Source organism: Euprymna scolopes, chromosome 42, assembly GCF_053919585.1.
Source record: "Euprymna scolopes isolate OS-2025 chromosome 42, ASM5391958v1, whole genome shotgun sequence".
Lineage (NCBI taxonomy): Eukaryota > Metazoa > Mollusca > Cephalopoda > Sepiida > Sepiolidae > Euprymna > Euprymna scolopes.
This window is the reverse complement of record NC_136523.1, coordinates 45995538-46020825: the sequence shown is the minus strand read 5'-3', so window position 1 is coordinate 46020825 and position 25288 is coordinate 45995538. Positions and strand designations below refer to the sequence as shown.

General features: G+C 33.4%; 1 protein-coding gene across 1 annotated transcript in view; it reads right to left on the bottom strand.

Annotated features, from left to right (window-relative positions):
* The window catches only part of LOC145267081 (glycerol-3-phosphate acyltransferase 3-like), an 88513-nt gene that overhangs the window by 5123 nt on the left and 58102 nt on the right, over positions 1-25288 (bottom strand). Inside the window, exons 6-14 of the mRNA XM_080123055.1 lie at positions 23577-23642; positions 17664-17738; positions 14768-14857; positions 14437-14527; positions 10196-10311; positions 7895-7950; positions 4239-4324; positions 3596-3724; positions 1659-1738 (exon numbers count right to left, since the gene is read on the bottom strand). Of these exons, the coding sequence (XP_079979181.1) occupies positions 1659-1738; positions 3596-3724; positions 4239-4324; positions 7895-7950; positions 10196-10311; positions 14437-14527; positions 14768-14857; positions 17664-17738; positions 23577-23642 (789 nt within the window). The remainder of the gene's footprint in view (positions 1-1658; positions 1739-3595; positions 3725-4238; positions 4325-7894; positions 7951-10195; positions 10312-14436; positions 14528-14767; positions 14858-17663; positions 17739-23576; positions 23643-25288) is intronic.

Below are 25288 nucleotides of genomic sequence, written 5' to 3'. Positions count from 1 at the left end.
CTCGAACCCGTACCGCAAAGGAGGAAAAGAACGGGGTAAAACCTAACGTTTATGCTGTTACAACCACCGCCAAACCGGAAGCGACATTTTTTAAAATAAAGGCTAGACAATCTAAAGGAGAGGATAACTTTAAAAAATATCGGCGAAAAAAGTGCCCCCCTCCCCTGTAGAAAAGTGTCTAGTTGAAGGGGAAGATATTAATGATTTAGCCAATTTTTCGATATTTGTCGTATGAAAGATCGAACTTTAAAACGATACTGATCTCGGTAAAATCCGTCGCCTCTATTGAAAGTTTAAGGCAGACATGCAAACAGACATACATACATTTATATATTGGTAACTAAAAATTTTCAACCCAAACTGATGAAAAAGCTTGCCCTATCTCTGAATACACTTTATGTAAAATTTCAAATATTTAGACCAGAAATTGTCTGAGTAATTTGGAAGAGACGGCAGAGATCAATTTTTTTTAACTTTGACCCCTATTATGACCCATTAAAATTTATTGTTTTGGGATCAAATAAAGTTATTAAGTTAGGTCCATGTCCAAGGAACCTATATCTAAAATTTCAAGTGCGTAGACCCAAAATTGTCGGAGGAGTTTGGTAGAGTTCTCAAAAGGTCAAATCGTTGAACTTTGACCACATAATCGCCAAATTTCTGACCAAAAACCGATCACATCGATTTTCCCAAATCTCAGTAACCTATATATCAAATTTCGAGTCTGTAGACTAAAAATTGACAGAGTTATTGCATAGGGAAATGTACACAGACACGTTCACTTTTATAGATATATAGATATATATGTATATTTCTGTGGAAACCTTTTGTCTTGTTTTTTTATTTTAATTATATTTTACTTTTTTTTTTTAATACTGATCATTAATTTATAAAGATCAATGTAATTATAGAGCATATAACAAATAAATGACAAAAAGCATAAAAGATTAAAAGTTAATTGCAACTTCTCTTCCAATATTTGGATTTTGTAATCATGCCCAAATACATTTTCTTTTAATGAATTGATGGTTTCTATTTCCTCTGAGGAATTAAGGGCAGAATAGATTCATTGATTTATATAATTAAATGAATGATTTTGCGCTACGAAACAGTTGCTGTCAAGAATTGTGAATATCAACGTAATTAAGATGGTCAATGTCATGAAATTTGGAATATAGACTTTTGTCATCTGACTGTTATATATATATATATATATATATATATATATATATATATATTAATGAAAATTGTAACCTGCATTTGAAACATTGCATATTAATTGAAAATAAGAATTATGTATACAAATACATTCGGAAGGCTAAAAACATTTATTTTATTTGATTCAATGATTGAATCATAAGAAAGTCTTAAAAAAGTACCCTAGTCAAAATTGACCTTTTTTTTTATAATTTACGGACACACCCTCAAATCCATGGCCTGATTTCTTACAAAACAGAGCTAACCCCTTTTCCTTCATTGAAAAAAAAAACCCCAAAAAACATGGAGTTTACACCTGATGAATGTCATAGGTTTCAGCAACTGAAACATTGTGCCAATAATATCCAGGATATATATTCAATACTTGCAATAATAATACTGTGTAATTTATGCATATATATTTCATCTAGTTGTAGTAATAATAACTCGATTGTACTGACCATTCCAAGTCGACTAAACCACCTTTTCTAGCAATCTCTGCTTTCACTCTGTTGGCAAATGATACTGCATCTTCACCATCCTACAAAAGAACGCATTTAAAAAAATTTAAACAAAATAAAAACTAATAAAAAAAAACATTTTAAAAAATGATTTTCAAAAAACAAAAATAAAAATATTCATATATATATATATGTGCATATATATCTACACACACACACACACACAGTGTAATATAATAATTTCCAAATATCAAGTTTTCTCAATCGGTCATTTATTGCTTTTTAACAGGTAGCCATTACAATATTTTTTTCATATTGCGACTAACAAGTCTACAAAATTATGTTATCGCTGCATATTTAGTCACATACTTATTACACTATAAATGCTCTAGAACCCAATAAAAAGTCATTTATTGAGTTTGGATTTTTTCAAAAATTTCAAAAAATATTCTAAAAAATTCTTTTCATTATAAAAAACTTTATGAGAAAGACTTTTTAATCCATTACAATTAAAACAGTACGTTTCAAGTATATATTTTGTTGAACTGGATTAAAGTTGTTCATAATTATCCGCCATGTGCAACAGGCCATGATGCTGTGTCGGACTAAGGCAGTCTGCCCAACCAGTCAGTATTGCAATGAAGAGTCTTCATCCCAAGCAAAATCAGAAGTCGAGTTTATAAACAAACTAGCATGGGTGCCTGGCATTGCCCGGGTTTTGGAGGTGTGTGTTGAGCAAGAAAAAAAAAAAGTGGTAGTAAGAAGGCAGGCTCGAACCCGTACCGCGAAGAAGGAAAAGGGCGGGGAAAAAAAACGTGACGTCTTTGCTGTTACGATCACCGCCAAACCGGAAGTGACGTAGGTTTAAATTAAGGCTAGACAATTGAAAAGAGGGGATGACTTTCAAAAATATCGGTGAAAAAAAACGACCTCCTCCCTGTAGAAAAGTGCCCAGTTGAGGGTGAAGAAATTAATGGTTTTAGCAAATTTTTCAGTATTTGTCGTCTGAAGGTCGAGCTTCAAAACGATACTGATCTTGTGAAAATCCATCGCCTCTATCAAAAGTTCTAGGCAGACATGTAAACATACATACATACATTTATATATTGGTAGCTCAAATTTTCGACCCAAACCAATTAAAAAGCTTGCCCTATCTCTGAATACCCTTTATGTAAAATTTCAAATGTTTAGACCAGAAATTGTCTGAGTAATTTGGTAGAGACTGCAGAGGTCAGATTTTTTAAAACTTTTACCTTTATTATGACCCCATAACATTTGTTTTGGGCTCAAATAAAGTTATTAAGTTAGATCTATGTCCAAAGAACCTATATCTCAAATTTCAAGTGTTTAGACCCAAAATTGGCGGAGGAGTTTGGTAGAGTTCTCAAAGGTCAAGTCGTTGAACTTTGACCCCTTAACAGCCAAATTTCTGGCCCAACACGGATTACAAGGATTTTCTCAAATCTCCATCCCCTGTATATCAAATTTTGAGTCTGTAGACTGAAAATTGACAGAGTTATTGTGTAGGGAAATGTACACAGACACTTTTACTTTTATAGATAGCATTTAACTCCAACTCTTCCTCCTCCTCTTCTGGGGTCTCTTTATGCCTAACTGACTAGCCTTTTATTAGTGGTCATTATTCAGCCGCCCAGAGATATCACTGAAGATGACATCCAACTCATCCCCAAACATTGTTTTTCTCACAAAGCTAATCCTAGTAGGACTAGGCCATTAAGTGAGGTAATTACTTATTTTAAACAAAGAGAATATCTCTCAGGTCTGACTCTGGCCAGAGATATTTTCAACTCTTTGCACCCCCCCTCCTCTTACCCTAGCCAAACATCTATCACTGCAAGATCTATTTACATACAAAGCAAATGTTTATAAAAAAAATAAAATGCTGCGAAAGTGATGAAGAAAACAGAATCGCTCACCATCTTTGTCATTGGAGGAAGATACCAGACGTCACAAACGAGAGCCCAGCTTGACATGATGTCGGATAAATGTAAAACAAGGTTCTTTTTGCTACTGTTCCAAAAGGCATCACCAAACCGAGAATCGTACTGAGGAAACAAAAACAATAAAACAAACATATTTCACTAAAAAGAGAAAAGAATAAAAGAAAATAAAGACAAAAAAAAAGGCAAGACAAAAACAGAACAAAGACAAGAAAAGAAAGAAAAAGAGAAAAAGGCAAAAAGAGACAAAAAAAAAGAAAAGACAAGACAAAAAAAAAACAAGACAAAAAAAGAAAAGACAAAAAAAGAAAAGACAAAAGAAAAGACAAAAGAAAAGACAAAAGAAAAGAAAAGACAAAAGAAGACAAAAGAAAAGACAAAAGAAAAGACAAAAGAAAAGTAAAAAGAAAAGTAAAAAGAAAAGTAAAAAGAAAAAAAGAAAAAGAAAAGAAAAGTAAAAAGAAAAGAAAAGTAAAAAGAAAAGAAAAGGGAAAAGAAAAGAAAAGGAAAAAGAAAAGAAAAAAGACGAAAAAAAGAAAAATTAAATAGAAAAGATTAAAAAAAAAAAAGGAACAAAACAAAAACAAAAAAGTAAAAAGATTGAGGGAAAAATTCTGACCTTGACAGCAACCGGATAAATGACTTTGCCAACTTCAAAGCTGCCCTTTTTAAACATCATCACAGACGTGTTGTTTATACAAGTCCCTGGGAAAAAGGAGTAAGATTTTCTTGAATTACTTTTTATGGTGGCATATCAACCTTTTTTTGTAAGAAGCTATCAATGTAAAAAAAAAAAAAAAAAAAAAAAAAATTGATGGTTGGTTTATTGTGCCTCTAGCTAAAAATTAAACATCAGAACAATAATGCTCTGTTGATAACAAATTCCTTAAATAACCATAAAATTTAGAAAAAAAAATCTTTAAATATCCTGAAGAGAAGGTAAATAATCTTTTTAATTTCAATATTATATCAGCAGAAATACCTGGTGTTACCTGGGATAAAATAATAAATACTTGTATAGTACTTGAACTGGACTGTTTTTGTTTTTTTTAACCATAAACTAAATTTTAGTTCAGCAAAAGTCGGTTTGGTTCAAATTCTGTAGAAGCACAGAATGAGGAACCATTCTTTTACTCTCTATCCAGAATATTATTTCAACTTTTTTTTTTTAAATTTAATTTTACAAATTTTTGGAGTGGAGCCAAAGCACAAGTCATTGATTGAATGGAAGGGGATATAATTGATATAAATGGAAATAATTTTCAGTAAAATTATTGTCCTTACTCTCCACCGGACAGAGCCAGCATTTCCCTGCAAATAAGTGATGACCCATGAAGCACTAACCTCCTCCTCAACATTTTTATTCCAACTGTTTTAAATTTCAAATAAAATAAAGTGAAATGTATTTTCTTTTTGTAGATGTCTGACGCTGAGACCCCTTCCCTCCAATATTATTGTACCCCCCCATTGATCCAAATGAAATATACTTATCCAAGTACTCCAATTAATTTGTTTCAGAATATGTAATTTTTTTTAGTAATTTTTGCATGAAATACTGATTCTTATTAATCCATAATTGTGCATTGAATGGATACCATAATACTTAGTCTACTGCACCTCATAATAATCAAGATCCAAACAAATTTTCAAATGCATTCAAATTATCTCTACTTACATATAAAAGATACTGTGTGTGTGTTTGAGTGACTTTGTTCTTACAACTTTTTATATACTTTCTAGATTATAATATCTCTGATTTACGAAACGAGGTCGTCTATCTTTTATTTGAGCGACTTTTATGTTACAAAATTCGCGCTGTGATTTTATTTCTCTATGGCGTGATGTTTGACCTAGAAAAGCAGACGTTGACGTTCATTTTAACCTGCTTTTTTAAGCATTTAATTTCAACCATTCTCACTTCTCTGCCCGCTTAGCATCGCGGTAACGTGTCACACTTTTTTTTGCCTTCACCTCAAGGCTTCAGGTTCGAGTCTACTCGAGCCTATCAAAACTTTTTTTTACACCTCCAAACACCCAGGCAACGCCAGGCATCCTCGCTAGCCTATTATATAAATCGGTCATCTGTATGTTTGTGTGTTTGTATGTCAGCTAAACTCTTGTCATCTGCATCAAACCGGCATGAACCTGACAGCGTTAGAAAGACACTCTTAGACACATAATATCAAAAAATTAGGAAATATTGCCGATTATTTACAGTAGAAATGTCGTTTTGTTTGAAAGGGAAGGGGTCAAATAAAAATCTTGGATTCGACACTGTCAATCATGCATGTGCGAACAGTCGTTTCATTCTTTCATTTTAAAAAGAAACATTTGCAGCGTGATAATGCGTCATCTCGATAGTTTGTGTCCACCACACAGCATTTTTTTTTTTAAATGACGTTTTCTTTCTCCTACATTTAAAAATTTTCAATTTGCTTACACATGTCCATCAGACGCCATTCTTCTTTTTTTTTTCTTTTAATAACATAAGAAAACACCCAAGTCCCGTATGTTTTTATATATAATTATTTAACTGTATTTTACGACTGGGCAATGCCCCCCTCCCACTGTGTGTGTGCATATATACATATATACACACACACTTTTTATAGTATATATATATATATATACTTTTAATGTTTTAATATATTCAATAAAGTTTTAAAAAAACTAAAGTTTTTTATAATCAATTTTTTAAAAATAAAATAAACAAAAACAAAAGAAAATACTCTAGCTAAGATCGAGACCACAGCCTAAAAACAGCGAGTCAAGTACAGTAACTATTAAGCCAGCTTGTCATGATCTTTAAAAAGTGTTTTCAAGCCTACTTATTCTTAACATAAGGAAGCTGTCAGGTGAACGATTCGCGCATGTGCAATTGTGAAACAGTTGAGAAAAATCTGATGCCCCCCGCCCAAGCACCAATTTTTTAATTTTGACCCGTTAGCAGCACTTTTTTCCAGATGGAAACCGGTTAAAAAGTGTTCTACATGTCTGAATACCCTATATACCAAATTTCAATAAATAGATCAAAAATTCGTTGAGTATATAGGTTAAGAGTTGTCCTCACACATACACACTCACTCACTTTTAAAGATATGTGGGTCGAACTTTACGAAGAGTTTGTGAATAAAAAAGTAACGTAAGTGATAAAATAAAGGAATAATGAATATATGTTACTTTTAGTTGCATTTGATAATTCCTATTCAGTTATTTATTATTTTATGATTTGTGACTGAAGATGACCAACGACACCCATTTCCCCCCCACATTTCTGATGGCCTGGTTATAAAAGTAAAAATTTAAAAAGAAAATATTTTGTCTAAATAAATAATTAAAATTGTAATATCTGTTCTGTACTTGGTCAGAGGAAGGGAAATCCTTAATGACGGTGGATGGAAAACGGGAGGAAAAAGTGGAGGTGAGAGGGAAGAGGTGGGAGGGAAGAGGTGGGAGGGAAGAGGTGGGAGGGAAGACGTGAGAGTAGCGGTGGGAGGGAAGACGTGAGAGGGAAGAGGTGAGAGGGAAGAGGTGAGAGGGAAGAGGTGAGAGGGAAGAGGTGAGAGTAGCGGTGGGAGGGAAGAGGTGAGAGTAGCGGTGGGAGGGAAGAGGTGAGAGTAGCGGTGGGAGGGAAGAGGTGAGAGTAGCGGTGGGAGGGAAGAGGTGAGAGTAGCGGTGGGAGGGAAGAGGTGAGAGTAGCGGTGGGAGGGAAGAGGTGAGAGTAGCGGTGGGAGGGAAGAGGTGAGAGTAGCGGTGGGAGGGAAGAGGTGAGAGTAGCGGTGGGAGGGAAGAGGTGAGAGTAGCGGTGGGAGGGAAGAGGTGAGAGTAGCGGTGGGAGGGAAGAGGTGAGAGTAGCGGTGGGAGGGAAGAGGTGAGAGTAGCGGTGGGAGGGAAGAGGTGAGAGTAGCGGTGGGAGGGAAGAGGTGAGAGTAGCGGTGGGAGGGAAGAGGTGAGAGTAGCGGTGGGAGAGAAGAGGTGAGAGTAGCGGTGGGAGAGAAGAGGTGAGAGTAGCGGTGGGAGAGAAGAGGTGAGAGTAGCGGTGGGAGAGAAGAGGTGAGAGTAGCGGTGGGAGAGAAGAGGTGAGAGTAGCGGTGGGAGAGAAGAGGTGAGAGTAGCGGTGGGAGAAAGGGAAAAGTGTTACACCCACTTTTTAACTTTTCTAATTTGTTGTCTGTGATCCTAGGTGACGCCAGATAGCCATGCTGGTAATGAATCCCCTATCCCCATCATGTGGGTTTATCATCAGCGAACAGTGAACTCAGGAATTTGTCTTACCTTCGGGAAATATTAAAATTGGTAATTTTTGTTCGTCTTCGACGTGTTCTTGTAATCTAAAAGGAAAACAAAGAAAAAAATTGAATAAACAACAATAAATATTGCTTATACTACTTGTTTGATTAAACTATTGTTCTCATCTGGAGTGTTATTTGTGCAACGTTTTGGTCGATGTAGCCTTCGACCTTGTTAGGAAATTTGGTCGCCATCCTGGAAAAGAAAGGAGAATAATTACTGGCTCTGTAGATGGCTTTGTATTCTTGGAGTTGTTTTTGTTTGCCCCTGGTTTCGTATGTATGAAAAAAATTTGGTTGACTAAGATAGGTAACTAATAAAGTTTGACAGGATTATCTCCCTTTTACTGTTGAAATTTTAAGGAGGGATTTTAACAGTAAAAGGGAGATGGCTTTCAAACTTTATTAGAATTGCTTCCCTTTGTCAACCAAATTTATTTTCACAAATATGAAACTATGTTGAAAAAAAACAAAAACAACTCTAGGAATATAAAACCATCTACAAAACCAGTAACTTTTCTCCTTTCTTTTCCAAGATATCGGCTAACATGCCTGACTAAGGTCGAAGGCTACACCGACCAAAACGTTGCACAAATAACACAAGATGAGAACAATAGTCCGATCAAAACAAGTAATACAAATAATCAGCCCTCATATAAAAAATTCAATTCTGTAATAAATATTGCATCAAACAATTGTTATCATAAAAAGAACGGCTAACATCGAATTTTAATTTTAATTTTGTAATAAGACAGGTTTCATGAAATTTCTTGAGTTAATCTACCTAAATAATTTTTTTTTTTAATTCTTGTTCCCCTCAAATAAAGCATATTGCCATTTGGACACAAGGCACTACAGAAGAGTATGTGAGGAGTTGAGCAGAGAGATGCTTGTTCATATTACATTTAGATATCTGCAGATAAGTACAGTTAGGATAACAGAAAACAGAGGGAATTTCAAAGTTTAGCAGTTTGAAGAAAGAAACTATTACAGTAAAAGATTTCCAGCATATTGGGACCTTAACAGCTGAGGGATAGAATTTTGGGTTAGTCAAGGGGGCACAAACACTACAAGTTCAAAGAATATTTCATTGCAGCACTTGTAAAACAGGCACAAACATGCAGCATTGCAGCTATAGAGGATAAAATTGACAACAATGTTCGTTTGTGGATTCCAAAACAATGTTCAGTTAGGAAAGTGCACAGAACTCAACATCAAACAACTCAAGTTTGGTTTTCTGTTCTCTACAGAAATTAATGTAATTCCACCAAAAAACGATGGCTAGGGCAAGTTAAGACTGCTGGCTATGGCAAGATCAAAACTCCAAAAAAGGACTGCTAGGGTGAGATCAAGGCTCCTAAAAAAGGGCTGGCTAAGGCGAGATCCAAAGCTCCCCCACCAAAAAAGGATTGCTAGGACGAGATCAAGGCTCCCAAAAAAGAAGAACTGCTAGGGCGAGATCAAGGCTCCCAAAAAAGAAGAACTGCTAGGGCGAGATCAAGGCTCCCAAAAAAGAAGAACTGCTAGGGCGAGATCAAGGCTCCCAAAAAAGAAGAACTGCTAGGGCGAGATCAAGGCTCCCAAAAAGAAGAACTGCTAGGGCGAGATCAAGGCTCCCAAAAAAGAAGAACTGCTAGGGCGAGATCAAGGCTCCCAAAAAAGAAGAACTGCTAGGGCGAGATCAAGGCTCCCAAAAAAGAAGAACTGCTAGGGCGAGATCAAGGCTCCCAAAAAAGAAGAACTGCTAGGGCGAGATCAAGGCTCCCAAAAAAGAAGAACTGCTAGGGCGAGATCAAGGCTCCCAAAAAGAAGAACTGCTAGGGCGAGATCAAGGCTCCAAAAAAGAAGAACTGCTAGGGCGAGATCAAGGCTCCCAAAAAAGAAGAACTGCTAGGGCGAGATCAAGGCTCCCAAAAAGAAGAACTGCTAGGGCGAGATCAAGGCTCCCAAAAAGAAGAACTGCTAGGGCGAGATCAAGGCTCCCAAAAAGAAGAACTGTAAGGACAAGATCAAGGCTCCCAAAAAGAAGAACTGCTAGGGCAGGATCAAAGCTTTCAAAAAAGGCCACCTAGGGCAAGATCAAAACCAAAAGGCCAAACAACGTGAGATCAACACTAAAAGGTCATCTCTCGATCAGGTTAAAACTACAAACTGTCTAAAATTGTACTAAAAGCACAACTTAAACCAATGAATTAACTTTTCCAATTAAAAAAATACTAAATAAAGTTTATTCATTTTTAAACTATTACTTTTATATCCTTCAATTTGTAAATAAATTATATTTTACCTTTGTGCCACTGCATTTCTGTCTTTGACCTCTGACCTTTCAAACCAAATATGAGCAGTAGCCCTGGCCATAGCTCTTTGCATAATTCCCATGAAGCCACCTTGAGCTTGGCCAACCTGAAAAAAAAAAAAATAAATGAAAAATTTAAAGCATTTAAAGAATATCAACATCCATTTCTTGGTTGTCCATTTTCTGTCTTTGCTATAAACGAATTCTCAGAGTTTACTCAGTTCAACCCGATGGTCCACACAATTTGCGAATAGGTGAGTGTAATGACATTGGATGTTATGCCTCCTTGGACGTTTTTGTTTTTATATCTACACTGTTACCGCACTCACAATCCTAAAAAGCAGAGGCCTGCACAAAGAAATAATTGGTGGTGTGGAACATGCTGTATTTCCTCACTCCAAAACAGCAAAATTGAGTGAAAATGAGAACCCCAGGGTTATCAACACTCTTTTCGCAACTGCCGGAACTTAAGATTCTGCTTTTGTCCATTTTCGGAAGCACAAAAAAATTAACAAAAAAAAGTGGCAGGGCAAAAAAAGCACAAAAAAGAAAGTAAATAAAAAGTTAAAAGAAAGGTAAAAGGAAAATTGTAGGAAGTGATATATCTGTTAGTGTGGGGATTTAAACCTAGTCACAAAGTGACGTGGAAAATAAAAAAAGAGAAAAGTGACGTGGAAAATAAAAAAAGAGAAAAGTGACGTGGAAAATAAAAAAAGAGAAAAGTGACGTGGAAAATAAAAAAAGAGAAAAGTGACGTGGAAAATAAAAAAAGAGAAAAGTGACGTGGAAAATAAAAAAAGAGAAAAGTGACATGGAAAATAAAAAAGAGAAAAGTGACGGGGAAAATAAAAAAAGAGAAAAGTGACGTGGAAAATAAAAAAGAGAAAAGTGACGTGGAAAATAAAAAAGAGAAAAGTGACGTGGAAAATAAAAGAGAAAAGTGACGTGGAAAATAAAAAAGAGAAAAGTGACATGGAAAATAAAAGAGAAAAGTGACGTGGAAAATAAAAGAGAAAAGTGACGTGGAAAATAAAAGAGAAAAGTGACGTGGAAAATAAAAAAAAAGAAGTGACGTGGAAAATAAAATAAAGAGTGACGTGGAAAATAAAATAAAGAGTGACGTGGAAAATAAAAAAGAGAAAAGTGACGGGGAAAATAAAAAAAGAGAAAAGTGACGTGGAAAATAAAAAAGAGAAAAGTGACGTGGAAAATAAAAGAGAAAAGTGACATGGAAAATAAAAAAGAGAAAAGTGACGTGGAAAATAAAAGAGAAAAGTGACGTGGAAAATAAAAGAGAAAAGTGACGTGGAAAATAAAAAAGAGAAAAGTGACGTGGAAAATAAAAAAGAGAAAAGTGACGTGGAAAATAAAAAAAGAGAAAAGTGACGTGGAAAATAAAAGAGAAAAGTGACGTGGAAAATAAAAGAGAAAAGTGACGTGGAAAATAAAAGAGAAAAGTGACGTGGAAAATAAAAGAGAAAAGTGACGTGGAAAATAAAAAAAGAGAAAAGTGACGTGAAAAATAAAAAAAGAGAAAAGTGACGTGGAAAATAAAAGAGAAAAGTGACGTGGAAAATAAAAAAAGAGAAAAGTGACGTGGAAAATAAAAGAGAAAAGTGACGTGGAAAATAAAAAAGAGAAAAGTGACGTGGAAAATAAAAAAGAGAAAAGTGACGTGGAAAATAAAAAAGAGAAAAGTGACGTGGAAAATAAAAAAGAGAAAAGTGACGTGGAAAATAAAAAAGAGAAAAGTGACGTGGAAAATAAAAAAGAGAAAAGTGACGTGGAAAATAAAAAAGAGAAAAGTGACGTGGAAAATAAAAAAGAGAAAAGTGACGTGGAAAATAAAAAAGAGAAAAGTGACGTGGAAAATAAAAAAGAGAAAAGTGACGTGGAAAATAAAAAAAGAGAAAAGTGACGTGGAAAATAAAAGAGAAAAGTGACGTGGAAAATAAAAGAGAAAAGTGACGTGGAAAATAAAAGAGAAAAGTGACGTGGAAAATAAAAGAGAAAAGTGACGTGGAAAATAAAAAAAGAGAAAAGTGACGTGAAAAATAAAAAAAGAGAAAAGTGACGTGGAAAATAAAAGAGAAAAGTGACGTGGAAAATAAAAGAGAAAAGTGACGTGGAAAATAAAAAAAGAGAAAAGTGACGTGGAAAATAAAAGAGAAAAGTGACGTGGAAAATAAAAAAGAGAAAAGTGACGTGGAAAATAAAAAAGAGAAAAGTGACGTGGAAAATAAAAAAGAGAAAAGTGACGTGGAAAATAAAAAAGAGAAAAGTGACGTGGAAAATAAAAAAGAGAAAAGTGACGTGGAAAATAAAAAAGAGAAAAGTGACGTGGAAAATAAAAAAGAGAAAAGTGACGTGGAAAATAAAAAAGAGAAAAGTGACGTGGAAAATAAAAAAAGAGAAAAGTGACGTGGAAAATAAAAGAGAAAAGTGACGTGGAAAATAAAAGAGAAAAGTGACGTGGAAAATAAAAAAAGAGAAAAGTGACGTGGAAAATAAAAAAAGAGAAAAGTGACGTGAAAAATAAAAAAAGAGAAAAGTGACGTGGAAAATAAAAAGAGAAAAATGACGAGAAAAATAAAAAAAGAAAAATGACGTGAAAAATAAAAAAAGAGAAAAGTGACGTGGAAAATAAAAAAAGAGAAAAGTGACGTGGAAAATAAAAAAAGAGAAAAGTGACGTGGAAAATAAAAAAAGAGAAAAGTGACGTGGAAAATAAAGAGAAAAGTGACGTGGAAAATAAAAAAAGAGAAAAGTGACGTGGAAAATAAAAAAAGAGAAAAGTGACGTGGAAAATAAAAAAAGAGAAAAATGACGTGAAAAATAAAAAAAGAGAAAAATGACGTGAAAAATAAAAAAGAGAAAAATGACGTGAAAAATAAAAAAAGAGAAAAATGACATGAAAAACAAAAAAAGAGAAAAATGACGTGAAAAATAAAAAAAGAGAAAAGTGACGTGGAAAATAAAAAAAGAGAAAAGTGACGTGGAAAATAAAAAAAGAGAAAAGTGACGTGAAAAAAAAAAAAAAGAGAAAAGTGACGTGGAAAATAAAAAAAGAGAAGAGTGACGTGGAAAAAAAAGAAAAATGACGTGGAAAAAAAGAGAAAAATGACGTGAAAAATAAAAAAAGAGAAAAGTGACGCGGAAAATAAAAAAAAGAGAAAAGTGACGTGGAAAATAAAAAAAAGAGAAAAGTGACGTGGAAAATAAAAAAAAGAGAAAAGTGACGTGGAAAATAAAAAAAGAGAAAAGTGACGTGGAAAATAAAAAAAAGAGAAAAGTGACGTGGAAAATGAAAAAAAGAGAAAAGTGACGTGGAAAAAAAAGAAAAATGACGTGGAAAAAAAAGAAAAATGACGTGGAAAAAAAAGAAAAATGACGTGGAAAAAAAAGAAAAATGATGTTGAAAAAAAAGAAAAATGACGTGGAAAAAAAAAAATGACGTGGAAAAAAAAGAAAAATGACGTGAAAAAAAAAAAGAGAAAAGCAACATCGAAAAAAAAAAAAGAAAAACAACTTGGAAAAAAAAAAGAAAAATGACGTGGAAAAATAAAAGGACAAAAGTTGATGTGGAAAAAAAAGACAGCACACAAAAAAAGAGTACCCCCCTTAAAAAAAGAGTACCAAAGTGAGGAAAAAAAGAAAAAGAGTACCAAAAACAGTGTACAAAAAAACAGAGAACCAAAAAAAACAGAGAACCAAAAAAAACAGTACCAAAAGAAAAAAAAAACAGAGTACCAAAATAAAAACAGAATACAAAAAAAAAAAAACAGTATCAAAAAAGAAAAAAAAAACAGAGTACCAAAAGAAAAAAAAAACAGAGTACCAAAAAAAAAAACAAAAAAAAAAAACAGAGTACCAAAAAAAAAAGAAAAACAGAGTACCAAAAAAAAAAACAAAACAGAGTACCAAAAAAAAAAATAGAGTACCAAAAAAACAGTACCCAAAAAAAACAGAGTACCAAAAAAAAAAAAATAGAGTACCAAAAAAAAAAAAACAGAGTACCAAAAAAAAAAAAAAAAAACAGAGTACCAAAAAAAAAAAAAAAACAGAGTACCAAAAAAAAAAACAGAGTACCAAAAAAACAGAGTACCAAAAAAAAAAGAAAAAAAAAAAAAAAAAAGAGAGTTAAAAAAAAATCCAAAAATGTAAATAAAAGTTGAAACAAAGATTTTTTTTTTTTACTAAGATTCAATGAACACTGAGCAATGACAACTCACCATAGCATAACAGTTGTCACAGGAAAGGATGATCACGTCAATTGGTGATGTATGGTTTGCTACACAGATTCCATTTTTGGCTCGGTTCTCTCTGAGGAACAAACAAAAAATACCAATACCTTTATAAAATATCTTTGTTAGTTATGTAAGTTTCAGTAGTAACATAATTATTTGTTCTGTAAAGTTGGTTTTCTATTTTGTGAAAGCAATGAAAAAATATTGTATTTTGTGAAAGCAATGAAAAAAATACTCTGAGCAACATAGTTATCAATGACAAACTGCCAATGCAAGAAAGCAACAAAAAATTAGAAGAAACAGAAAATGATTTTACCTGTTGTGATATGTAATTGTTGCTGAAAATGCTCGGCTGAGAATACGATGACTCATTAAGCTAACATATTGGTTCAGGAATCTTTTGCAGCTGGAAGAGAAAAGAAATTATGTGAGCATCAGATAGAATAGAAAGTATCCACTTGATCTCTGCCGCGTTCAAATCCTCCAAAGACCCAGAATTCCTATCTGCTTCTCTAGCCTTGTGATTGGGTGGAAGATGAAGTGCTCATCCATTTACAAAAACGGCTACCAGATGACAAACAAAAGAATCTGTTTTGTCCAATTCAAAAGTTGTATCAGTACCCATTCATTTTGTTAAAGGTGTTCCAGTGTGTTGGATTATCTCCCTTCATTAGAATCAAATGTTGCAGATTTGCCAAACTTTCATGATTTCATGTTAGATTTTCTCATAACAAGTTTTTATTCGCCGTTTCACATATACCAGTCAACTTTCTACACTTACCTTATTTAAAGTTTTTTTTTAATTTATTTATTTATTTTAACAAAAAACGATCTATATTATTCAACTTATTCAGACTTATTCTCATCTTGAGTGTTATTTGCACAATGTTTCCGTCAATGTAACCCCCAACCTTTCAAATCTGCACAGAATTTCAAACGAAACCTTTCATTTAAATCGGGCTGGTATAAACAGTAAACAGTTGGATAGTATTCGATGACAGGAAGTTAGAATATTGCAATATATCAGTAATTATCTCCTACACTGAAAGAAAACATAAGTTTGAAACAAATGTGTTTGTAAGGTTAAAAAATAATTAATATTTATTAAATATTCTTACCTCTGTTCTGTCTCAAAAGACAATGAATACACCCCCCACCCCCCCGTAAGGGTAGCTGTGCATAGAATTATGAGGCAAGGGTTGTGCAATTCCCAACCACACCTCTCCTGAATTGGCACCGTTTGAGTCCAGGGGCAAGGAGAAGTACAGTACAACTGGAAACAATGCTGAGATAAGCAGAGAGCATATACAGCACCTGGGATTTCCAAACGGTCACCCATTTTAGTACTAGATTAACTTTGGTGATCTAACAGGAACCAGTGTGTCAATGTGATTATGCTGTCATATATATATATATATATATATATATATTAGTGATGTGACAATTCCAATATTTTTCCTGATTCCAATACAATTACTGATTCCGTACTAAATTCCCAGATTCCCGTTCTTTATAAATTTCTAAATATTTAATTATAGAGTTGTCCCCCCCCCCCCGATCGATTATAAATATTTAATTATAGAGTTGTCTCCCCCGATCGATTACCATAAAAAACATGCAATAAATGTGCAGATATTTTCTCAAAAGTAAAAAAAAAAGAAAAAAGAAAAAGAAAACACTTGTGGGGGAGTGATCTATAGATTTCAATCTTACTGATAGTTTAAAATCAATAAATATTTATTATTTTATCATTACTACCAGCAGTGGAAGATTTTGTTTTAAACAAAATCAAATAAAAAAAAAAAAGGGCAATTAAAAGAATCGTTTTTGGCATCGGAAAATAGGCACACATTTTTCCGATTCCGATACTCCCAAAAAGTTCAGTTTCCCCGAGTCTTATTAATCATCCCAACACTAATATATACATATACACACACTAATATATAAATATATACATATACACACACTAATATATAAATATATACACACACTAATATATACCTATACACACACTAATATATACCTATACACACACTAATATATACATATACACACACTAATATACACATATACACACACTAATATACACATATACACACACTAATATACACATATACACACACTAATATACACATATACACACACTAATATACACATATACACACACTAATATACACATATGCACACACTAATATACACATATGCACACACTAATATACACATATACACACACTAATATACACATACTAATATATACATATACACATACTAATATATACATATACACACACAATAATATTTTTTAATGAATATTAATAATTATTTTTAAAAACTTACAGATATGTTTATATTACTTGTATTGATCGGAGTATTGTCCTCATCTTGAATGTTATTTGTGCAAAGTTACTGGCTCCGTAGATATTTTCGTATTCCTCGAGCCAGTCGAAATCACAAATACAAAACAAACATAAAATACAGATTGGCACAAGAAATGCGAAAATATTTTTATCTTTTTATGAAAATTGCTTCAGACAAAACATGAAGCCGCTTGATGTATTTTATAGTTATTGTTTCGTGTTTGTGAAATCACAAATAGGAAAAAATAACCATAAAATAGAGATTAACTCAAAGAATACAAAAATATCTACGGAGCCAGTAATTTTTCTCTTTTCTTTTCCAAACAACCATCAACACGTCCGAGGGTGTCAAAGGTTAGTCCGATTAATACAAGTATTATAAACATGTTTGTGAGTTTAAAAATAATTATTAATATTCATGCTTGTGGACAGTCGAAGGCTAATCCGACCAAAAACAAATTTTGGCTGAAACAATACAAAATGGTTATAAAAGGTAAGGAGAGTGGAAAGATTGCAAGAGAACACCATCCAGACCTCCACCAGAAGAGTACAGAAAGTATAGGAATCTTGGGATAGTTGGGGGGATTGTTGCCGCTCAAATTCCAGAGTAGGATAATGATTACTGCCACTGAGAGATCAATGGTAAACGGCTGTAGCAATAACAAAATGATTTGCAATGGTTTCGACATGTTTCGAATTTATGCTCTCATCAATGTAGGAAATGTTTCAGAATAATGCCAAAACCGATTTCAATGTAAATATTAAATGATAATACATTAGAAAATTGCAGGCAATATTAAGGCCATGCTAAACTAAAGGATGAATAAATAAAATTATTACGTAAATATAACTTACTTGCTATTTGGTAAGTATCCAATAATTGCTGTTGTTGCTATCAACCAAGCTGTACCAATCACAGCTAAAACAACTCTGGAATTAAAAACAAAAAAAATTTAATAATAGTTTACTATTTTTTTTTTTTTTTTTTCAATTTTCTTAGTTAAAGAACTGGCTCAGACACTTCTGAGCAAATTTTTAATATTCATAAATAAAATTGTGTCAGTGTGATGATGGTATACGGAGAGTCATAGTAATAAATGCCCACGGTTGGCATGTGTCTGCTGTAGAGAAACACTGACACTCAAGCCTAGAAATCTTCTGATACAAAAATAACACATACTAGCAGGACCTGTGGAAATTCCACAACGGCATCTTTCATCCTGTATTTTTACTCAAGAAAAAAAAAACATAACTACGGTATAATTCGATTTTTCCATTTCTTTTTTACTAGTAAGTCATACGAAAGCCAAAAGCTATTTGAGGATAATGAGAAATGTATTTAAAAAAATCATCTTTTTATGAAAATTGCTTCAGACAAAACATGAAGCCACTTGATGTAAGGAGTTAACAAGAAAAAAAAAATCATCGTAAAGACAGGAGATACCTATTAGTCATAGTTTTGAAAAGATCAAGGTTATAGAAAGGAGGAAAACAATCAGCAGGAAGAGAGTTCCACAAGTCTGCAGTTCTTAGAATGTATTTACTGGAATAAAGCTTAGTTGTCGTTTTCGTGTGTCGATGTGTTTTGTAGAAATAATACTTTGAAAAAAAAAAAAAAAAAAAAAAAATTTAAAAGTTTCAGTAGATTAAAACATTACAGGTCAGTAGATAAATAAATTTTACTACATTTGGTACAAATTATTTGTTTGTTTTGTTTATGATTTCTTGGTTGTTAACTATTCTGATGCTTGATAATGTGCAGAAACCTATCTGTAATTTGATTTGTCTCACCTTTTTTTTCTTTTCTGCAAACTCTCTCATAGACATGATGTTGCTAGTCTCAGTCTTTTTTTATAAATACTGTTACATTGTGTTCTTCATTCCCTGCTTCCTTTGTTTCAGTTCATTTTACTTAGTTCAGTGGTCTTCACCAATTCACTGTTTTGAGACTGGATTTTAATACAGCTTCCTATTCCAGTGGATTCTTTCCAAGAACTGCAGACTTGAGGAACTCTTTCTGCTAACTTTCCCTCTACCTACAGCCTTGGTTCTTTTTTTCAAGACTAAGGCCAATAGGTATATCCTGTTTTTATGATAATCATTTTTGTTAGCTCTTTACATCCAGTGGCTTCATGCCTTGTTTGGAGTAATTTTCATAAAAAAAAAAAATACATTCCTTATTATATTCAAGTAGCTTTTAGCCTTCATTTGACTTACTAGTGCAAAAAAAAAAAAAAAAAAAAATCGAATTATCCCATAGTTATGCAGACTTCTTATGCACCCTTTTTTTCTTAAGTAAAAATAGATATTTAAAAGAACAAACTCGGACACCGTTGGTCAATGTAATCACCCCCCCTCCTTCCTAATCCTACATTTTATTAAAAATATTTTATTTTTTGCCTATCCTACTTCCAAGCCTTGACACTTCTCTTTTTATTTCTTAAGTAGAAACAGATAACAGATATTTATTGCTTGCATGAAATGACAAGCAAGACAGCTGAATGTTCTTAATCCAGAACCAATCTTATTCTATAGATTAAAGTTCATTGACCTCGATTAGCCGATAACGTTTATCTTTCTGTGTGCAGAATTCCAAAGACGTATTCAACAAAAAAATTCAAAAAAACAAAAAAAAAACAAAACAAAAAAAACGGTACTCATGCAGAGAGTGATCCGTGCTGAAATAATAACATTATTATTTAAAAAGCCAGTCTTAACATGGGGAGGGTGTTTCGTACCTATTCTGTACTTTAACCTTACAATTGAATAAAAAACATAAAACGTGGAAATATGATTTAAAAAATAGCGGATCACTCTCTGCCTTAGCATCAAGAAAAACAAAAACAAGTGAAGCAGGCATGGTCCCCTGTGAGTGCACAGGGAACGAGGCATAAAAAAAAAATGATTAAGTTCAGCATTTGTCCCCCAACCCCCCATTTAGCACCAAAATTCCCCAGGGGATGTGAAATCCTGGTGAAAATGAACAAACGGTGCAGTTTTAGGTCTTAACGTATGTAAATTTGAGTTCTACAGCATGCAAAAAAAAAAAAAGAAATGACTAAGTCCATCATTTGCCCAGGGAAGCGTGAGCGTATCAATGACCCTCGTCACAGCCTCTTTCATCTTCTCAGTTGTCTCCTAATGACAGCCTCTAAGATTTTTCTTGAACTTATAGAATAACCAAAAATCACAAAGAGCAAGGTCTGGACTATAGGGAGCTGAGGAACTGTCTTGATGCTCATCTTGGTCAAATAGTCTGTGACAAGGATGGAGTTGTGGACTGCCCCCCTTGGGACAAACTTCTTGCATATCTTCCGCATCTTCAGTTCCTCGCAAATAATTGTATGTACAGTTCCCACACTGACATCAAACTGTGCACTTATTGTCTCTATAGACACACAATGTACCTTATCTACAAAATTATTTATTTGACCAATCAACTCTGATGTCCTGACTCCCTTTACTCCTCTCATCATCCCTCAGACTCTCTGCCTTCCTTGAATCTCTTACGCCACTCAAAAACTGATGCTCAATTCATGCAAGATGGTCCAAAATCAGTCTGAAGCATTCCATACATTTGTAGCATTTTTTCCAAGTTTAAAACAGAATTTTATTGCATATCGTTCTTCTAAAATGTTCTCACGTCCAGATTGCATTTTTGAAATTCACCAGCTGTGACAATCAGGCTTTAGTAGGGTGTATTCCAATTTCTGCTTTAGCTGTTCATTTGAATCTGAAATCATAAAAACTGGTCAGTCATCTCATAAGATGAATAGCAATTACATACTGAATTTTCAAGAGACTACAACAATTTTAAATGCCTGAGCAAAAAAAGTATGAAAACTTATTCAAGGCAACTTGTATATAGTTTTTCTGAGTTTGAAGTAATAGGTTCAAACGTTTTTTTTTTGTCAGTTACTAGTGTGTCTTTTCCATACCAAATATAGATTGTACATAGGCCATTACTCAAGATCATCTTTAACAGTCACAATAAGTTTTCTTTGGTCAGCTGTCTCCTACATCAACTTCAACTCATCTAGCTACAAACACAACAAAAACACAATCTACAAAATACATGTAATTATGTTGGAATTTAAAAAAAAAAAAAAAAAAAAGAAAAGAAAAGAAAAAGTACTCGTTTAGCTACAACAACTACCAACAATTTCCCCACATCTCGGCAGGAGCTGCTCGAAGCACCCTATTCTACCTTGACAGAGTTTAAAACCAGCTTCAAAACCTAGTAGACGATGCCCTTTTATCTTTCCTGCAACCTCTTCCCACAGAAAGAGACGTTGCGAGCATGTCTCTGCTTATCGTTATTTTCATGGCACATACTCATCTGAGCTTCAATCTATGGTCCCTCCATTGCCAAACTTTCACAAAACACACTCGTCTAACTAAAACCACTATCAACAATTCCCCCACTCTCTATCTGTACTTATCTAAATGCAGATTCCATGAGCAAAGCTGTGAAACTTGGTTCTGCTAGCATGCTTTCCAGCTGACGACACCCTTCAAGTCCAATGTAAACAAATTTTTAATGTCTCGCTTCCTTATATAATCAAATTCTACCCAATTTCCACCAATGCTCACTAAGCTGTTGTTTCAGTAACAACCAGGCCTTAAAAAAACAGCGACTCCCTGACGTTAATTGGTGTGGTCATGGTTGTGACATTCACTGGGTTGGTCGGTCTGGCTCTTTTCAAAAAGTTCACATTTCAAACACTGGTTGACCAGACCGCGAATGGTTTGCACTCATAACAGAAGCAGTCTTGGAATTCATATGTATAACAGCAAATAACTCTAAACGATGTTAGAAGAGTACGGCCACAAAGATTTGAGGGAATCTATTTATAACCAAGGGGGATAATAAACCAATCGAATGCCAGAATCACTATAAAATATACTGAATCTCTTTGAATTATTCAGGTTTTTTTTGTTTTTGCTTTTTTCCCCTTTATTAAGCCAAGATCATAAAATCGTTAGCAATAGACAGAGGTTACTAAGCTAATTATGGAATGCCTAAAATGTAGGAACATCACGATAGCCAATACAGAACTGCGAAAATGTGACAGTAATACATGTCCATTCACACAATTCTGAGGCAGCATATTCAGGACTGCAGAACACAATGCGAAAGGAGATCACCGGTACATCTCTGAACAATCTCCAGTAGATCTAATGAGAATGTATATCATTGCTGGTTTGGTCTATTCAGGGAAGAAACATTGCGGTAGGGAAAGAATCATGAAATAATCTGTAGGCAACTTTCTGTACTTGACACAAGACCATTAGGTTTCTGCTGATCATGACTGGATTAATTTTTTGCCTGAAAAATGCTTCTATAATTGGAATTATGCTATTTTTTTTTTTTTTTTTTGCTTAGAACAACATCAACAAAGAACAATGGATAAAATAATGCATGAGGGTGTTCCAAAAGTAATGCCTCCTATTTTTTATTTTTATTTTTTTTTCTGCCTGGGGATTGCAAATTGCATTGTTATGATGACTGAACTTATGCATTCATAACCTAAAAGTTTCATCCCTCTGTTGCAGATATTGATGGTATGAGACTAAGAAACCAATCCCTGTCATGAGCATGCATCAGAAACAAAGATGCATCATTGAATTCCTCCATGCAGAAAAAATTGAACAGATTAACATTCACCAGCACCTGTTGAACATTTACAAAACCAATGCAGTCAATGTCAGCACAGTTCGGAGACGGGTTCATAGATTTCAAACTGTCGACAGAGAGGTGAGCGACAATGCACATCCCGGACGCCCATACACAGCCATCTACCCATCACTGGCAAAAGTGCATTGAAAATGGTAGTGAGTATGTAAAAAAATAATTCTGGAGCACAAGAGGCCGCTCATTTTAATGGTACTTCTTCTGTCTTCATAGTTCTTCAACTTTTTTTTTTTTTTTTTTTTTTAGTTAAAACAAAGAATGCATTACTTTTGGAATGACCCTCGTGTGTACGAAAAAACGCGCAAACAAACGAAGGAATTTTGGCAGACATTGTCGAGGGTGACCTATAAATTAAATTCCACAATTTTCATTTTTTTTTTTTTTTTTTACTTTTTTCGTTAATATCATCGATTACAGACTTAAGTTTCAGATTATAAAAAAATAAATTAAAAAAATAAATTTTCATAACTTTTCACGTTGGGGGGTTCAGTTTTCAATATAACGTTGTACTAAATTGAACACAAACTTTCTGACCACGAGGAATAGATACATACATAAGAGAGAGGGATACATAGATGAGAATAAGAGGAGGGAAGAGGAGGAGTAAAGAAATCTTCCTTTTTTTAACCCCTCCGTTCTAACCCCTACCTTCCGGTCACATCAAAGCAAGTTGCCATTTTTTTTTTTTTTTTTTCATCGTGGTCACAAAGTCCATGTTGAATTTAGTACAATTTTATAATTGAAAACTGAACCCCCACATGAAAAGTTATGAAAAAAATCTTTTTTTATAATCTGAAACTTAAGTCTGTAACCAATGATGTTAACAGGAAAAATTTTTTAAAGTGAAAATTGTGGAATTTGGAGGGGGGCACTCTCGACAATGTTCGCCGGAATCCCCCCCCCACCACCACCACAAAAAAAACAAAAAAAAAAAACAAACAAACAGAGCCATTCAAACTTAATCATGACAAACTGATTGAGCCTTTTAAAGGCATGCACAGATGCATAAAAAAAAATCTGCACAAAAAGTGAAAAACAAAAAAAATAAAATTCAAAAAAATTTTTTTACTTACCTAAATGGAAAAAGCATACAATATCGGATAAGTAATCCAACAAAATATAAAATAGTTAACCGCACACTGAAAAAATAAATAAATAAATTAAAAAAATAATACAATTCAACATTAATATTAAATCATTCAATATTTTTATATTATATTTTTCTGGATCTTAAATATTTTCATTTTTTACTCGATTTATTTTTCTCTGAATTTTATTTTTGTTACATAATGACAACTGTTGCTTGAATGAAAAAAGCTTAAATGACACCTAAGGGTTAGAGTTGACCCCAGAATGGAAGTCAACAAAACCATATGATTTTCGAAGAGATTTTCTATCTTTCTTCTGGTGACACGACAAGCAGAGAAGATGATAATGCATCTGTAATTTGATTCTTCTTGTCTGCAGACGTGATGTTGCTAGTCCTTTGAAAATGGAAGATTATAAGAGCCATTTTAGGCACTTGAGAATTTTCTATTTCCATAAAAGCAAACATGCCGTGGTGCTCCTTCAGATTGGCACTTATAACGGAAATTAAAAGTAAAGAAAATACAGAAAAATCTGTATACTGTATGGAACAAAAAGAAATATTCCAAAAATCATAATTTGATCAAGTACACTTTTTTTTTATTCAAGCAAATTAAATTTTATTCAGTGTTGAATAGTGGCAATCATAAAATCAATAGCAAACGACCAATTTTCATTTCAATTTTTTTTTTTTTGATAATGTCGAATACAAAAAAAAAAAAAAAAAATAAAATAACAAATTCTCAAATTATGAAAGCATTATTTTAGAATGGTCATCTACGATATAAATCTCACCTGTCTGTTTCAATGTATGCATGTATGTATGTCTTGCAACAACTTTCGACAGAGACAACGGATTTTCACGAGCTCTGTATCATTTTGAAGCTCGACCCTTCAGACAAAAAATATTGAAAACTTGGCGAAAAACAATTTCTTCACCCTCAACTGAGCACTTTCCTACAGGGAGGAGTCGCTTTTTTTTGCCGACATTTTTGAAAGTCTTTCGATTGTCTTGCTTTAATTTAAACTGACGTCACTTCCGGTTTGGTGATGGGTGTAACAGCTAATGCGCCATGTTTTTTTTTTTTCACTTTCTTTTCCTCTTTGCGGTACAAGTTCAAGCCTGTCTGCCTACTACTAGTTTTTCTTTTCTTTTTGCACTCGCAATTTTCCTTTTTTTTTTTTTTTTGGCTCAACCGACACCCTTACACACACCTCCACTTTCTTTTCCGCCTTCACGTCACAGGTTCGAGCCTGCCTGCTTGCCTACTACAACTTTTTATTTTTATTTTTTTGCTCAACACGCACTTATAAACACCCGGGCAACGCCGGGCACCCAGGCTAGTTTCATATAAGTTAAAAACAAAATTTGGAGAATATTAAAAGGGCTTCAGCCTTCACTTACTGTTAAAAATAAAAAAAAAAATTTTTAAATGGCAAATTCATTTTTTAAAAACAAAAAAAATACTTGATCAATTTTTGTGATTTTTGGAATATACCATCTTCATTCCGTGGCAAGTAAGTACATGATAAAAGATTTTTTTCTTTATCACCATAAGTGCCAATCTGAATAAGCACAAAAACTTTTCTTTTTTGTAAAAAAAAAAAAAAGAAAAAAAAAAGAAAAAAAGAAAAAAAAAAAGAAAAGAAAAAAAGAAAAAAAAAAGAAAAAAAGAAAAAGAAAAGAAAAAAAGAAAAA